The sequence below is a fragment of the Mesoplodon densirostris genome, chromosome 3 (assembly GCF_025265405.1).
Source record: "Mesoplodon densirostris isolate mMesDen1 chromosome 3, mMesDen1 primary haplotype, whole genome shotgun sequence".
Classification (NCBI taxonomy): domain Eukaryota; kingdom Metazoa; phylum Chordata; class Mammalia; order Artiodactyla; family Ziphiidae; genus Mesoplodon; species Mesoplodon densirostris.
In genome coordinates this window covers 137,169,811-137,185,684 of record NC_082663.1, presented here as the reverse complement: position 1 = coordinate 137,185,684, position 15,874 = coordinate 137,169,811, and the positions used below count along the sequence as shown (strand labels likewise).

The 15,874-nt window shown below is 34.8% G+C and overlaps 1 protein-coding gene across 2 annotated transcripts in view; it reads left to right on the top strand.

The window, feature by feature from the left end:
• CLINT1 (clathrin interactor 1) overlaps window positions 1-15,874 on the top strand; it is a 67,777-nt gene that overhangs the window by 48,622 nt on the left and 3,281 nt on the right. Inside the window, exons 7-11 of one of the 2 annotated variants that reach the window (XM_060093730.1) lie at window positions 63-309; window positions 2,430-2,499; window positions 9,733-9,807; window positions 13,531-13,823; window positions 15,527-15,677. In XM_060093730.1, the coding sequence (XP_059949713.1) occupies window positions 63-309; window positions 2,430-2,499; window positions 9,733-9,807; window positions 13,531-13,823; window positions 15,527-15,677 (836 nt within the window). Of the gene's footprint in view, window positions 1-62; window positions 310-2,429; window positions 2,500-9,732; window positions 9,808-13,530; window positions 13,824-15,472; window positions 15,678-15,874 lie in introns of both variants that reach the window. The other variant, XM_060093729.1, reaches the window with a different exon arrangement.

Sequence of the window (15,874 nt, the reverse complement as noted above, 5' to 3'; positions counted from 1 at the left end):
AGGGCTCCATTTTAAAGTAATCCTTAGTCTTATTATTTTCCTTCATTTTTAATATCTTTTAGTGACAGTGATGAGGAAAAGAAAGCAAGAAGAGGCAGATCTCCCAAAGGTGAATTCAAAGATGAAGAGGAGACTGTGACGACAAAACATATCCATATCACACAGGCCACAGAGACCACCACCACAAGACACAAGCGCACAGCAAATCCTTCCAAAACCATTGATCTTGGAGCAGCAGCACATTACACGGGGGACAAAGCAAGTCCAGATCAGAATGCTTCAGCTCATACACCTCAGTCTGCAGTTAAGGTGGGAACGGCACTAGTTTACACATTATACACAGTTTTATTCTTATAAATTACTTTTAGAATTACTGCATTAGTAGGCTCAGGCATTTCTAGGTAATCATATTAATTATAGATCATCTGGCATGTATTAGTCATTAATAATAAGAAATCTCTTTGGAGGAAGAAACCTGTCCAACTGCTGAATGATTATCTATGTACTTTCTATGAAAATAGTAATAACACTCTTGGTTCATTTGGGAAAGGTTGTGAATCAGAATGTAGTGTATCTGTTTCCTTCTAGACACCACCACTGGTACCAAGTGTGAGATTCACTAAGGAAAACATGGTAGTGTTTGGAAGTTGTAAGAAATGACCACTTGTATATATGACAAGTAGTTATATAGCGGAACTGGTCTTGTTTAATACAGAGATCGTTCCTCTGAAAAGGAGGTTTATTTGCTCTGTGGTCAGTATTGATCAGTAGCAGCACTAATTCTTGTAACTGTCTTCACTTTTTATTCACCACAGAAATGAGATCTACCTGCTAGATACCTGGCTGCAAGCTAGTCTTTTGGACAGAAATCTGCCTAAGAGGGAGGTTTGCCCTGAAAGCCTCAATAGTTGTTTTGTTACTCTCCCCCCACTAGTATTCACCCAGCTTGTATCTTTGCATCAAATATAGCTGAAAGCTAGGGAAAATATTTTTCTAATGTATCTTGCAAATTGCAGGTGACTCTAAAAATAGAGCTAGTCCTACTTAGTGTCAAAAACTGTGTCAAGTTTTCCCACATATCTTCTGGTGTATAATTTCACCCATATTGTGCTCTTTTTAGTTTTGATGAAAACCTCAAAATTACAACTCAACTTTAGTTGTAGTTAAAAGGGGGAAATGGATGTGTTATTTCCTTGTGGTCTTAGTTTTCCCCTGCTGTGGATACAGTTAGCTTACTGATGACTGTCTAAGATCTGGTAGATAGTCATAATTAAAACCCAAATAATACATGATGGCTGTTATATGGAGAGTTCATTTATGGTTGCATGGGGAAAATCATCCAACCTGTATAACTTTTTTTAACAGTAAACTGAGACTTTTATATCTTAAAAGGATTTTAAATACCAATTTGTAGTACAGCCTGAATGTATGTCACTGCCATAAATATTTTAAATTTATAGTGTAAGCTTTTTGACTTTGTTTTTATTACCAAAAAAATGCATAGAACTCTGAAGTTCTCGGCAAGTTACTCAGCTGCTTCAAATCTCTTTCAACCTCAAGGCCTTTTTGAACCACAGTATATAGTGTTTTAATCTTCAAAGCTCAAATTAACATGCCTAGGAATTTACAGTGTTTTCCTATTGCCTAGCACTTCTGTTCTAATTTAACATGTATGTATTGAACATACAGGACCTATGCATTAGGGTGCTTAGAACTATGTATAGGAGAAAAATCATATTACAACTCCAGGCCCACAGTTTAGTTTGGGAACTAAATATAAAACAGATGTCAAGGTATATCAGACCAACATAGAATTATACTGACCTGTATGGTATACAAACAGTGTTGCTAAAGTTCACAGAATCATAAAATTTTAGAGCTAGATAGGATGTTGGCCTCCAATCCAGTAGATCTCAGACCTTCTTATGCACTGGAATTACTAAAGGAGCTTTCTAAGACTGTACAGACCAAGATCCCAACCTGGGCAATTATGATTCAGTATGTTGTGATGGAGCTGGGCATATATATTTCTTTAATGCTTCTCAAGTGATTCTGTGTTAAGATTTGAGTGGGATCTGGAAGGTATATTTTTTCAGAGTGAAATGCAGTAAGAAATGAGAAAGTAACCCAGGAGTAGTGGACATGCCTAATCTTGTCTGATCTCCGAAAAGAAGTGAGTTAGGGAAAAGAGGAGTGTGGATGTTAGGGACTTTTACAATGCTAGGCATAGAATTACTTTAAAAATACTCTCTCTCCATAAGGGTTCAAGGTCACTTCTCTTTTTTCAGAAAAGGAAATCTACCTTTATTAAGATAATTACAGGTATTTGTGTCTCAGTTGGGAATTAGAGATGAGTAGAGCAGATTTTTTTTAAAAAAAATAGTAGAAATATGTTTTCTAAGCTTATTTAGTTCTGTGTGTGTTTTCAGACTTCAGTGCCTAGCAGCAAGTCATCTGGTGACCTTGTTGATCTGTTTGATGGCACCAGCCAATCAACAGGTAAGCTTCCACATTGGCTTTTTCTTTCTATCAATAGTGTCCTTGGTTTCAGAGTAATTTTTTTTAATGGCAAATAAAAGATGGAATGAAAATTAAAAAAAAATTTTTTTTGCATTAGATTTATTTTTAATGTGAAATTAATTCACTTTGAGCATTATTTGGGAGGAAGTGTTTAATTGCCTAAAATAAGGAAGGTGAGCACTTAAATATTTGACTGATAATTCAGTAATCTCAATTTCTTTAGCACTGAGTATTTGGGGTCCCTTTGCTTTTTCTATAAGCGAAATGGACTGCTCTGCCCATTTCACTGTCTTTCCATAAATCTTAATTCTGGCTGTCAAACTACCCATGCCTAGAGTTCATTTAAACTTTTCATTCATTTATGCACTAAACATTTATCGAACCAGACACTGGCCTGGGTGCTTGTGGTATAATGCTTAGTAAAACAGTTCTTGCCCTAATGGTAAGGTCAAGTGGAGGAAGTAATCATTAATCAAAGAGTCACAAATAGTCACCTAGTTACAAACATACAGAGTGCTTTGGAGGAAAGGCGCATTCTGTGAAAGTGTGACATATTTTAAAAAGGGCTGCAGCAAAAGAATAGTCCATTTACCAAGATTTTCTCACAGAGAAGATTAATGATTTCTTCAGTTTCATGTCCAATATGTGCTAGATTTTTTTTGAGTAATTCCCTATAAATTGTTTTCAAGAAAATTGATTATTTTAGGTTGCATTTGATGATTATGGAGTCGTAATAAACTGTACGGCAAGTCAAAACAGCTTAAGAAATAAAACTTATGCTTAAAGTTCATTTCACATTAAAATGTAACTGGCGAGATTGACATAGAAATAATGTCAAAGTAAATCTGTTGTTTCTAGTTGTGTGTAATAATTTTTCAAAACTGAATTGTTTTAAAATTTACATTAGTGTTTATGATGAAAATTACTTCTCACTGATAGTTTAGTACATATGATTAATTTAAAGTCTCCTATTATTTTCTCCCTGCCCTTGCCTACTATCAAAAATTAATTCTTAGACTAGGTGTGAACTTACTAGGGTGTCTGGTTCAGTCCAATTTCTGAGATTCTTCAATTCCCACTCCCTTTTTGCTGTAAATGTAACTGTTCGTAAAATTATTCCTTAAACTCTATTGAACTGTCATACCCAAGTTTGCAAACAACTACATTAGTTGTTTAACAATTTATGTGCTGTCTTTTTGTACTTGAAGATTTTAATAGTAGTGTTAACTGGTAGTTAGCATGTAGTCATATAATACAGACTTGGTGTCACAGAATATCAACTATTTTGGATTTCCTGGTATGAAATATTAAAGAGCCCGTTTCATGCATCTGTGAAAATTTTTAATGGAGCAATCAGAGAAGAATTAACTAGGAAGGTCAGATGAGTGAATCTAACTTTTTTCCTTGGTGTTAGCCCGATTGCTTTGAACAGAGAGAATTATTAAATACCAGCATGCTTCCTTTGCTTGGCAAGAAACCTTTGGTTTTTCTTCTCCAGTGCAAGCAGTAGATTGGCTAATTAAATAGAACTAGCAATTAATATTAATACAGTAATTGAGACAAAGTCTGAATGAAATCTGGAATATTTCTTGCCTTAATGTTTATCTTAATAATTTCTAAAAACCAACCGAAAGTGGATTGACATCATAATTTTTTTTTAATTGTTCACTGTTTATTATTACGGTCACTCTTTTTTTTAAATAAAAAATTTTTTTTTTTTTGGCCCCGTTGGGTCTTCGTTGCTGCGCGCGGGCTTTCTCTTGTTGCCACGAGCGGGGGCTGCTCTTTGTTGAGGTGTGCGGGCTTCTCGTTGCGTTCTCATTACGGTGGCTTCTCTTGTTGCAGAGCACACGGGCTCTGGATGTGCGGGCTTCAGTAGTTGTGGCACGTGGGCTCAGTAGTTGTGGCTCGTGGGCTCTAGAGCGCAAGCTCAGTAGTTGTGGCACATGGGCTTAGTTGCTCTGCAGCATGTGGGATCCTCCCAGACCAGGGCTCGAACCCGTGTCCCCTGCATCGGCAGGAGAATTCTTAACCACTGTACCACCAGGGAAGTCCCCATAATTATTTTTTAAAGTTCTCTCCTATTTGAAACAGTTTGTTTAACCAGTTTGTGTAGAACCCCCTCCAATCAGTAAGATGAATTTCATTACTATGAATTTCTATTTAAATATTTTAGTAATAATATATTTTAAATTGAATTCAGCAGTGGAAAAAGAATTAGATGTTAAATCTTTAGCACCTACATGTAAGAAAGTCTAAGAATCTACCATATTAGCATTGCTATTTGGTATGCCATTTGGGTGTCATTTACCATATGTGCCTATATTTATAATACTGCTGTCATGCAAGTAATATGGACATGAACTGTAAACCTAAGCAGATATGGCTTCTGTACCATTCACCAGATAAATGTCTCCTTGGAGAAAATGCTCAGATTTTCTTTTTTTATGTGTTATTTCATCCTTTTTGTTAGCATCTTCAGAAGTATATGTGGTAAAATCATTGTGGAATATCAACCAAGTTTAAAAATACACATGTGAAACCCATTCATCAAGATTTTCTTGAGACTGTGATGATAAATGTCCCACTCTGGTGATGTTCTTTTAAAATCTGTACTCAAATGATATTTTGGTGACATTTATATATAGTATGTTTCTAAGTAAACATTTTTTAAATGAATAATAATGTATTTAGAAAATAAGCCAGTTACAAATATAATGCCAGGAACCATTCCATTTCAGTTTTAGTGTATCTCGTCTTCAGAGTTTTCATTGTCTCCTTTGTCCCTTTTGTAATTAAGGAATTTAGGTCTTGATTAACATACTACTAGGTAAGTTGTTTCTAGTACAATGAATGAGGTTGAAAGTATAAAGACTTCACAGGGCTTGCAATATCTTTTGATTTTTTGGTTGTTAAAAAATATTTTTTAAGATTAACGTGTATAAAATCCAAAATGTTCATTACATTTACATTTGAACCTGTTGCCCTGTACTCTGTTATCACTAAAATTAGTTGAGGATATTTACATGGATGTGAACCACCTTGTTATAGCCAAGTTACTGGTTATTACAACCCAACTTATATATTAGAATTTTCATGGGCGTTGTCTCTAGTTTAACCTAAGTTTACTAAGAATAAAATGTTTTACCATATTCTGTTTTCACTAATTAAAAGCAGTGTGTGCTCATTTTAGAAACTTTATGGAAAAGTAATTCACTGTAACTTAGGTACATAAAGTTAACTATTAATAATTTTGGTGAATAGTCTTTCTTTAAACATTTTCTATATAATCAGTCAATATATTTATTTAAGCATTTATTTATTTATTTATTCACAACTCACACACACAGTGTATTTTATTTTTACAAGAGATAAATAAACTGACACCAAGCATTGTAAATTAAGCATTTATTATGTTGCAAATCTTTTTCAGGCTTCTAGATAAAGATTTTATTGTTACTATATTTTTTTGTAAACTCTTTTTCATCTAAAATCTCATGACCATTTCCTTATTATAGTTGGTATTTTACGGACCTTTTAATTGCTTTATAATCTTAACATTGTGTAAATATGCTGTAATTTACTTGACCAGTCAGCCTCTTATTTTTTGGACATTAGGTTTTGATTTGTTTCCAAACTTCTCTCTGTTATAAAGTAGTGAAGTAGCATCTTTCAAAATCTTCCATTTTGGTAAGGAGAAAATAATATTTCATTCTATTTTGCATGTGTTTGATGACTGACTTTGAAACTTTTCATGGTTTTATATTGCTAGTTGTAACTTGTCTATTCATGTCCTTTTTTTTAAATTGGGGTTGTTTATTCTTGTCGATTTTTTAAAAACTTATTTATATTAGTTCTTCATCATATATTTACAATTTTTTGTCATTTCTTTTAATTTTGTATTTATTAGAACTCCTCATGCAAAAGTTTTCATAATGTAATCTAGATTAAATTCTTCGTTAAAGAAAATTTCCATTTATAGTTAAAGCACTGTCTAGTTCAGCTATATTTTTCCTGTTCACAGTGTTGCTTTGGAAAATACATGTTCCCAGCTGGTGATTGTAAATAACCTCCTTGCTTCCCTGAAAAGGCAGATGGAAATGGTTCATTTATAATGACACCTCTCATGTGGGAATCTTGAAGGATAGCTCTTATTTTGAAATTTAGCAGTCTTCCACATGCAGCACTTTTTGGTAGACTCTTATTTAAATTCCCTTAGATAGAAGTTATCTGGGGAAAATGCTTAAGTATAGAAAATGTCTGTTAAATTTAAGGCATTGGTACGAATAACATCATGCATATAGGTTTGGATAGTCCCTCCTAGGAGGGAGAAACTTTTGCTAAATGAAATAAGAGATTTTTAATTTCTGAGATAGTTTCCAAGGTTGAGGATCACATTATGTAAAACACAGTAGAAGTATAAATCTGTGGCACTTCCGAAGATGGAGAAAAGTTAAATCCTTTGCAAGGAAAGGTGGCTTCTATTTGTTAAATTCTTATGTGTGTGTTTCCACTCTTTTACCTCCAGTGTTCTTAAATTAGTCATGTTTGAAATTAAACTCCCTGTGGAGTTTAAGAATGGATGGAAAGAATAATATTTGCTATAGAGAAGTTATGAACATAGTATAATTTTAGCTTAGGTGTTAGAAGATAGAGCAATAGAATAACTAAATAGATAATTATTTGAAATATTAAATTCAGGATATGACAAAAATAAAATATGTCACCCAGTTTGAAGATGTGATTCACAGTATTCAGTGCTATACTCCACAGCATGAATTTTCTTTGTAGCCCAGACTGGATAAGATTTGAAAATTCCAAACTCATTTGGCATAATAATTACATATTGATGTTTATTCACTGCTTGGATGAAGAAAATGAAAATAATCCCCTATTTTCAAATCCCTAATGTTATAATAAAAGATGAACTATCATTCTGTTACCTAACAGTATACTTTGATCAATATTTTTAACATGAAGGAATATTACAGAAGACATACTTATGAATATTAAGCAGCAACTGTTCACACCATTGATTTCCCTGCTAGATTTTATTAATATATGTGCTTGTTTATATAGTTTAAAAATATAGCTCATTGATCTTTTGTACCTATTGTCACATTTATTATGACATATGTACCTTTAAAGAAGAGAAAAATCACTGTGATATTTTCCTCTGGATAAAGCAAAAGCAGACATATGAGCTGCAGTTGTTGCTAGGAGTAGAGAACCTTGGCCTTGGTGGAAGTTAGTTCACGGTGAGTGAGTATATATGTGAATATGTGCATCTGTAATGAGGTGAAGGAATAAGGAATTTGTTAGGCCTGCTGATAGTTGACTACAGTAAATGTGCATTAAAAAGAAATACCAAGTTCACCTGTGTCAGAAACTGATTTGTTCCTTTTATTACTGCTGGCTATTTATTAAGAAGGGGAGATGGTTCTAGTTTAATTAACCCAGTTGAGTGTAGCAGATGGGACAGAATGTCCTGCAGCGATAAGACAATTCAGAAATGGCACCAGATGTTGGAAGCTGTCCCTGGTGGTATTTGAGTGCAGCCCAGATGTTCCAGTCCCACCTGGCTAGTTTCTAAGCACTGCAGGCTAAGCAGCTGTGATGTAACCTATATAATGTTCACATAACACTAAAAGCACTATAATTGAAGTGCCACTCTAAATTTCTAAGGTTGTGACTCTTAAGAGGTGAAATCTTTAAGGACAAAAATAAGGACAACTATTTAAGGCTTTAGATCCTTTGACTATTGATGTTTCATTGATAACTGAATTGAGGAGAAGTGGAATATAAAATTTAACAATGTTACTGTTCAAATTATAGATAAAAGTAAATATTCTTACCTATTTAGTGTTTACAAATGAAAATTTGTATGAGAATGTGATGCTATGCATGCAGATTGATCTGCAGCCTTATGATTTGAATCTCACCCCTTTAAAAACACCAGTCTGGAAGTAACAAAAAGCTACTGTTTTTTTTTTTCAAGGATTAAAAATGAAAGTATTTTGCAAATATTTGCAAGTAAACAATAGGAAAAAATAGTCCACCTAAATCATTGCATTCATTTTTCTTCCTATAGCTATTAAAACTGATTACTATGCAGGTCAACTTCAAGGGTTTTGGGGTTTTTTTTTTCCCCCTTTTATTTAAAAAAAAGTCAAACTGCAGAAAATTTGTCACATTTTCTTTGTCTCTCTCTAGTTCTTTTTTGGTTTTGTTTATTTATTGTGCACCGTTTGAGAGAATTGCAAACATCATGACATTTTGCCCCTAAAATACTTCAGCGCATATCTCCTTACAACAAGGACATTCTCCTTCACAATCATAATATAATTATCATACTTGGGGAATTTAACATTAAAACAGTACTGTTGTATAATAGACCATATTCACATTTCCGTGGTGTCTCAATTACGTCATTTCAGTATAGCACTTACTTAAATATCCGGAGTCCAGTCAAGGATCACCCATTTCATTTACTTGTCATGTTTCTTTAGGCTTCTTTAATCTGGAGTGGTCCTAGTCTTTTTCTTTTATGATGACATTTTCTGAAGAGTCTTGAGAGCTGTTTTGCAGAATGTCCCTCAATTTGTATTTGTCTGATTGATTCTTCATGATTGGAGTCAAGTTAAATATTTTTGGGAAGAATTTGGGTGATGATCTCTTTTTTAGTCCCTTTATATTAGAAGACCCATGAGTGCTATTTTGTCCGATTATTAGTGACATTAAGTTTGAGCACTTGTTTAAGGTGGTACTTATCTGATTTCTGCACTGTAAAAGTAGCTTAATCTCTTTTTATTTGTAAGTAATCTGTGGAGTGATGATTTGATTACTCAGCAACATTTTACCCAGGTTTTAGCATCCATTGAAGATTCTTAAAAAGAGCATGATTGGCCAGATAAACTGCATGCCTACATTATGTTCGTGAAATGTAAGTAAGGGGTAATTGTAACCACAGTTGTAGTATCTATTATATTACTAGTTATAGAACTGAGGGATACTGTAAGAGAGTCTGTCCTGTGGTAGCTTAAAGGGAACATGGTGACATGAAAAGCTGGATCAACTAACTAGCTGTTGTGATGGGTCTTGGGGCTCTAGTATTGGGTATTTTTTGAGTGCAGTGCTAAAATGGCTTCCTAAAAGTGCTATCAATTGTGCTGTGGTTCTGACAGGTTTTTTTTCCTCATACTTAATTTCTAGGAGGATCAGCTGATTTATTTGGAGGCTTTGCTGACTTTGGCTCAGCTGCTGCATCAAGCAATTTCCCTTCCCAAGGTACGATATGATTTGATTGGCCAGAAATCTAGGGGCAGTGGAAATGTTACCAAAACAAAACAGCTCTTCACCACCCCACCCCTATCTGCTTCTTTTGGCCATTTTCTACTTGTAGTAGTGTTTATAATTCCCAATTCCCAAAGAATTTATTCACAAAGGTACTTTATTGGGCCAGTATCCTAAATGTGCCAGACGAATTAATCTGGTTGCAGACTACTCAGGTACACCTAAATAAAATTGCCCTCACTCATAAGTGACTCTTGTTTTATTTTTGGGGGCGGGGGTGTGGGGAGTAGGTGCATAGGGAGTGTGAATAAGTATAAATCTCATTTTAGCAGCAAGAATATTATGGTTTATGTTTAGCTTATATGGTTTTCTTGAATGAAATTTGGGGACATTGGAGTTGGGCAGACCATCTTACCAAAATTCATTTCTTTATAATTTAGATATCTTAAAAGAATTTCTATGAAAAATAACTGAACTTCATTTTGGCATATCCTTAAATGTGAGCAGTTGAACCTCAGGCAAAAAAAAATTCCTCATTCCATGTTAAATTAGAAATTTTAAAATACACTAAATTTGTTGTGATCATTTCACAGTATTTGTAAAGATCAAATCATTATGTTGTCCACCTGAAACTGATAATGTTATGTGTCAATTACACCCTCAATTTTTTTAAAATGGCAAAAAAAAAAAAAAAGCTAACATCCAAGCAGAATATAGGCTTAACATAATGGATTGAGGTGAAGGGCTTGTATTTTTCCTCCTTATTATTAATATTTTTATCTTACTACCTCTGCCATATACTTTGGTAGCTATTTAACTTTATGAAAGCCTCTGAGCCTCCACCTTTATAAAATTGGGAATAATGCTACTTGTCATGGTTCTTTATAAGGATAGAGTAACATCTGTAGAGACGTGTAGAATAGGGTCTGAGTTCATTATTAAGTGTCTTTTAGGTTGTAAAGGGGTTGGTTCTAATGTTTTCTTCCATAAAATCTGGTCAGTCTGAAGTTTGAGAGATAATATAAAAAATTTAGCTATAAATATCATAAACATGAGGTGAGGCAAGGAGGAAATATTTAACTGAATTAGTTTTATTATTCATTTCAAGTAGAGTTATCTATCCCCATTAATTGGATTAAAATTTATATTTAGTACTGTCTAGGTTAGTGAGGATTTAGGAAGAAAGATGCATAGGTTTTAATGAGTAATGAACTGCTTCATTTTAGAAGTGTGGTTATACCTTGTAAGGGTTAATACCTTGCTTTAGGCAAATCAAAGTGGAAAATAAACATTGCCCTAATTTTACAGACTGCCTGTGTAATTCTCAAAGTTTTTATGTATATAAAGTTGCCTACTATGCAAATAATGCAAATATGTTAATGTTGCTAAGTGATAACATCTCTTCATCTTATGTGATTAACATAACCTGATCACCATTATGCAAGGGGCTGAAACTGTTGCAATGATTAATGATTGCTGAACAATATATGCCTCACTAGAAATCTCTTCCTCCCATGATTAATCATCTCAGCTAAAGTTTTCAGATGGGGCAACACATTTTGCCCCAGTTTCCATTCTTATTCTGTTTTCTAGATCAAGCAGATAGAAAATCAGCATAGAGTTTACCTTTATCCAGCAGTCTTCCTTAAATTGTTTAAATTGTTTAATACATAGAACTAATTGTAAAACTCTTAATTCAGTCTTTTTGTGAAGAAGATCAAAGACGTGTTTTAGCAAAATCCAGAAGTAATGAATATCAGCCCAGTTCTTATATTAAATTGTTGGTAGAACTTGGGGTTTCTAAGTGAATTATTTTCTCTTTTGAGGGTGCTTACATTACAAAATGGTAATAGAAGATATAATTTTAAAACTTAATGTTATTGTTCTCTTGATATTTAGCATAATGAGACACAGTATCACAGTGGTTGGTTACCTTTTAGGCTAGACAAAATGTATTTCCTAGTTGTAAGTGAACATGTAGTGCAAAGAAATGGTGTTAATTAACTTGAACTACATACTGTTCGCTTTCAGATGACAGTTTATATGTAGCTCTTTCTTCACCTTTGCTTTTTTCAACTTCCATTAATTCATATTTATCTGTTTGTCCCTTTCTTAAAGCAAAGTTTGTTTACTTAGTATAGCCTAGTTTAAAAAAAATTTTTTTCAAGTATCACTTGCCTTTATATTTATTGTGTTCCAAATAGTATTATGTATGCAGAATTTATAGAAGCTTGACTTATACTTTTATATGGCATACCTAAAGGAAAGAAAGTGTGATGCTTTCCCTCTCCTGTCTTTTCACAATTAATCCAAAGTAACAATAAACCTCAAATGGCACTTACTATATATTAAGTTATTCAATCTTCACAACTTAGATTTTTTAAAAAGTATGGCACGGGGGACTTCTCTGGCACGGGGGACTTCTCTGGCAGTCCAGTGGGTAAGATTCCGTGCTTCCACTGCAGGAGCATGGGTTTGATCCCTGGTTGGGGAACTAAGATCCTGCATGCCTCACGGTGTGGCCACATAAATAAATAAAAGCTCTCCTTTAAATAAAATAAAAATACAAAGGCATAGAGAAGGTTAAGTAAGGTCACACAGCGAGTAAAATACAAAATCCGTTCTCTTAAATATTTCAGTCTATTAATTAACCTATTAATTTTGGGGGGGGGCGGTACGCAGGCCTCTCATTGTCGTGGCCTCTCCCGTTGCGGAGCACAGCCTCCGGACGCGCAGGCTCAGCGGCCATGGCTCATGGGCCCAGCCGCTCCTCAGCATGTGGGATCTTCCCGGACCGGGGCACGAACCCTCGTCCCGCACATCTGCAGGCGGACTCCCAACCACTGCGCCACCAGGGAAGCCCTAACCTATTAATTTTTATATTATTAAATGCATTAAATCTTTTTTATGCATTAAATCTTAAACTTGTTATAATTATACTTTGAAGCATAGTGATAGTTTTGTTTCTTTTTTTAAATATTAGCGTGAGTTCCCCTCTTAACACTATACCCCGCTTTTTACTTAAATAGATTGAACAGTCCCATTTGAAGTAAACAATGTACTAAGGTTATATATCATGGCTCTCTGTAGCCTTTGTGTTGTCAGTGGAAGCATGGCCAAATGGGTGAGAACTTCTTACACAAATTTAGTAATCCTAGTCTTAGTTTTATTGAGTTTTTGGGTTTTTCTTTTTAATGAATTTGGGGTTTTATTTACATGAGATGGTATAAATCATAGTCTGATTTCTCTTTGAACCTTTCCAAATAATGAATGAACAAAACGAGTTGAACTGTCTGATTTTACTGAGTTACTCCTTGCATGAGGATTCTGGATCTCCCAGCAAAGAGTTTAACCAGTTTAGAGTTTTTTTCTTGTTTTTTTGGGATCTCAGGCTAGTTCATATTTGTTTAGCTAGAAACATATTTGATATGCAAACTTAGGTTGAAGGAAAGTTTTAGTTTCTGTAATTTCTTTGTGTCACCTCAGACCTGCCAATGCCAAGAGACGGATTTTACTTTAAATGTGGAAGTTTTTTTTCTTTGCCACCTTGTTAACACTTGTGGAATATTCATGAGAAAGAATAATGTCCAGATGGAGATGGTACCTGCAGATGTTAATCTGGATGGACACAGATCAGCTCTAATTTGTTTCAGTTGGAAGATTGTCATATGTGTTCTGTGCATTTCAGAAACTTTCTTACCCTTCCTTCTTTCTCAGTAACAGCAACAAGTGGGAATGGAGACTTTGGTGACTGGAGTGCCTTCAACCAAGCCCCGTCAGGCCCTGTTGCTGGCAGTGGTGAGCTCTTCAGCAGTGCCTCACAGCCAGCTGTAGAGCTTGTCAGTAGCTCACAACCAGCTTCAGGCCCACCTCCAGCTGCCTCAAATTCTTCAGACTTATTTGATCTTATGGGCTCATCGCAGGCAACAATGACATCTTCCCAGAGTATGAATTTCTCTATGATGAGCACTAATACTGTAGGTCTGGGTTTGCCCATGTCAAGATCACAGGTAAGTTGTCTGCCTCCCTTGGAAATTGTGATTCATAATCTTTGAGATGCTCTAACTAATCTAATGGCAGATTAGCATAAAACAGAAAAATAAGCAGGTGACACATAACTTACTTTTGTACATTGCGTTTACCTTGTGTCCTTTCCCCTGGAATAGTCATTTGGGTTCTCCAGGGCAAGGCCTTCTCACTCATCTTGCTGTCCATGCAAAGCCAAGTGTGATGGCTTGCACAGAGGAGGCATTTGTCGAAAATTTATTGAACTAATAAGCAAATTGGAATTTAATAGTTTAAAAAATTGTTTTTAAGAGGAAGGGATAAAGGAGTTCCCTGGTGGCCCAGTGGTTAAGACTCTGCGTTTCCACTGCAGGGCATGTGGGTTCGATCCCTGGTTGGGGAACCAAGATCCCTTGTGCTGTGCAGCACGGCCTAAAAATAAAAAATTAAAGACATTAAAAAAAAGAGAAGAAGAAGGAATAGAGATATATTGCTAATATAGAAAATTATTCTCTAAATGTTCTTCCCTATTTTGGACCTGCTCTACATTATATAATGTTTATATAGGCTCTTCTTTCAACTCTTATTTTCATAAAGGAAAATAACTAAACAGGAACTTTTAAATTCACTTTTTAAAATTAAATCTAAATTACCTAATACTAGCTTAGAATTCAAACAAGTGCAGAATATATGTGTCTGAGTTGTATCAGGAACTTGCTATTTTTGACTCAGGCTATTCAGAATATTTGTTTATGAGGCTAATTATTCATTTTAATATGTAGAATCTCCTGTTTTGGGTGTTAGGATGAAGGAAGAGAAGAAAGAAGCAGAAAGGTGACTGATCTGTATAACAGATATTAGACCTAACATTAAGAAAAAGGACATGAAAGCCATACCAGTACCATTAAATTGAACTGAACAAACTTAAGCCAGTTCACTCTGTTTCTTTCATATGGTCTAAGCATAAAGCCAATCTACTAATTTTCAATCTTAATTGCAACTGTGTTGTGAGTCTGCATTAGTCCATTTTTAATGATTCTTCCTATTTGTATTTATTTCCCTTTTTCTGTCCTTGTTACAATTATTCTGGTAGTAACTACCAGGCACCTCTGCTGCTTTTTCCTGAATTTCTCCTTTCTTCTGTATTGGTCCATACTGTATCAAATTCCACTAGTGTTGCTCGCTTTAGGCAATAGAAGTATACTTGGAGCAGGGATATGTCAGTCAGGTTATGTGGAATATAATTTGCTGTTCTGATGGTTTTGTTTTTTTTAACATGAGAAATCATATCCTGAATTCCATTTTGTAAGAATAAATTTCCACTTGTATATTTCTTTACAGTTGCACTAACCCGAAGTTAATAGTTGCCCCAGGCTTGTGGCTTCTAGACTTGGGGTGATGGGAGGATAACTGTTAGTGTAAATATGTTAGTTTTTTCCCCACCCCAAACATGATTTGGACTTCAGAGGAATATTATGGGAAGCTGGTAATTCCGGATATTGAAGACCTTAATGTAGAACATTTGTTGTTCTTATTGGTTTCAAGAGTTTATTACAAATTTTTGTATATATTTGGAGTTACTATGATTAAATTGCCATCTGGTAATCTTTATAGAGCAGATGCTTAATTTTTAGAGCATTTTCCTATTTTCCAGCCTTTGCAAAATGTTAGCACAGTGCTGCAGAAGCCTAATCCTCTCTATAATCAGAATACAGATATGGTCCAGAAGTCAGTCAGCAAAACCCTGCCCTCTACTTGGTCTGACCCCAGTGTAAACATCAGCCTAGACAACTTACTACCTGGTATGCAGCCTTCCAAACCCCAGCAGCCATCGCTCAATACAATGATTCAACAACAGAGTAAGTTACTGCAAGACATCCCATTTCTTTGTGTACTTGTAATCCTTTGCCCTTATGCCAGGACTACTTCAAGCCATGAAATAAAACTGTACTGAAAGCAACTGTGTATTCACTTAAGATTTTTTTCACACAATACCTGGTATCACTCCTGGCACATTGAATTGCTTTGTATTCTGCTCTTGACATGTTAACATTTA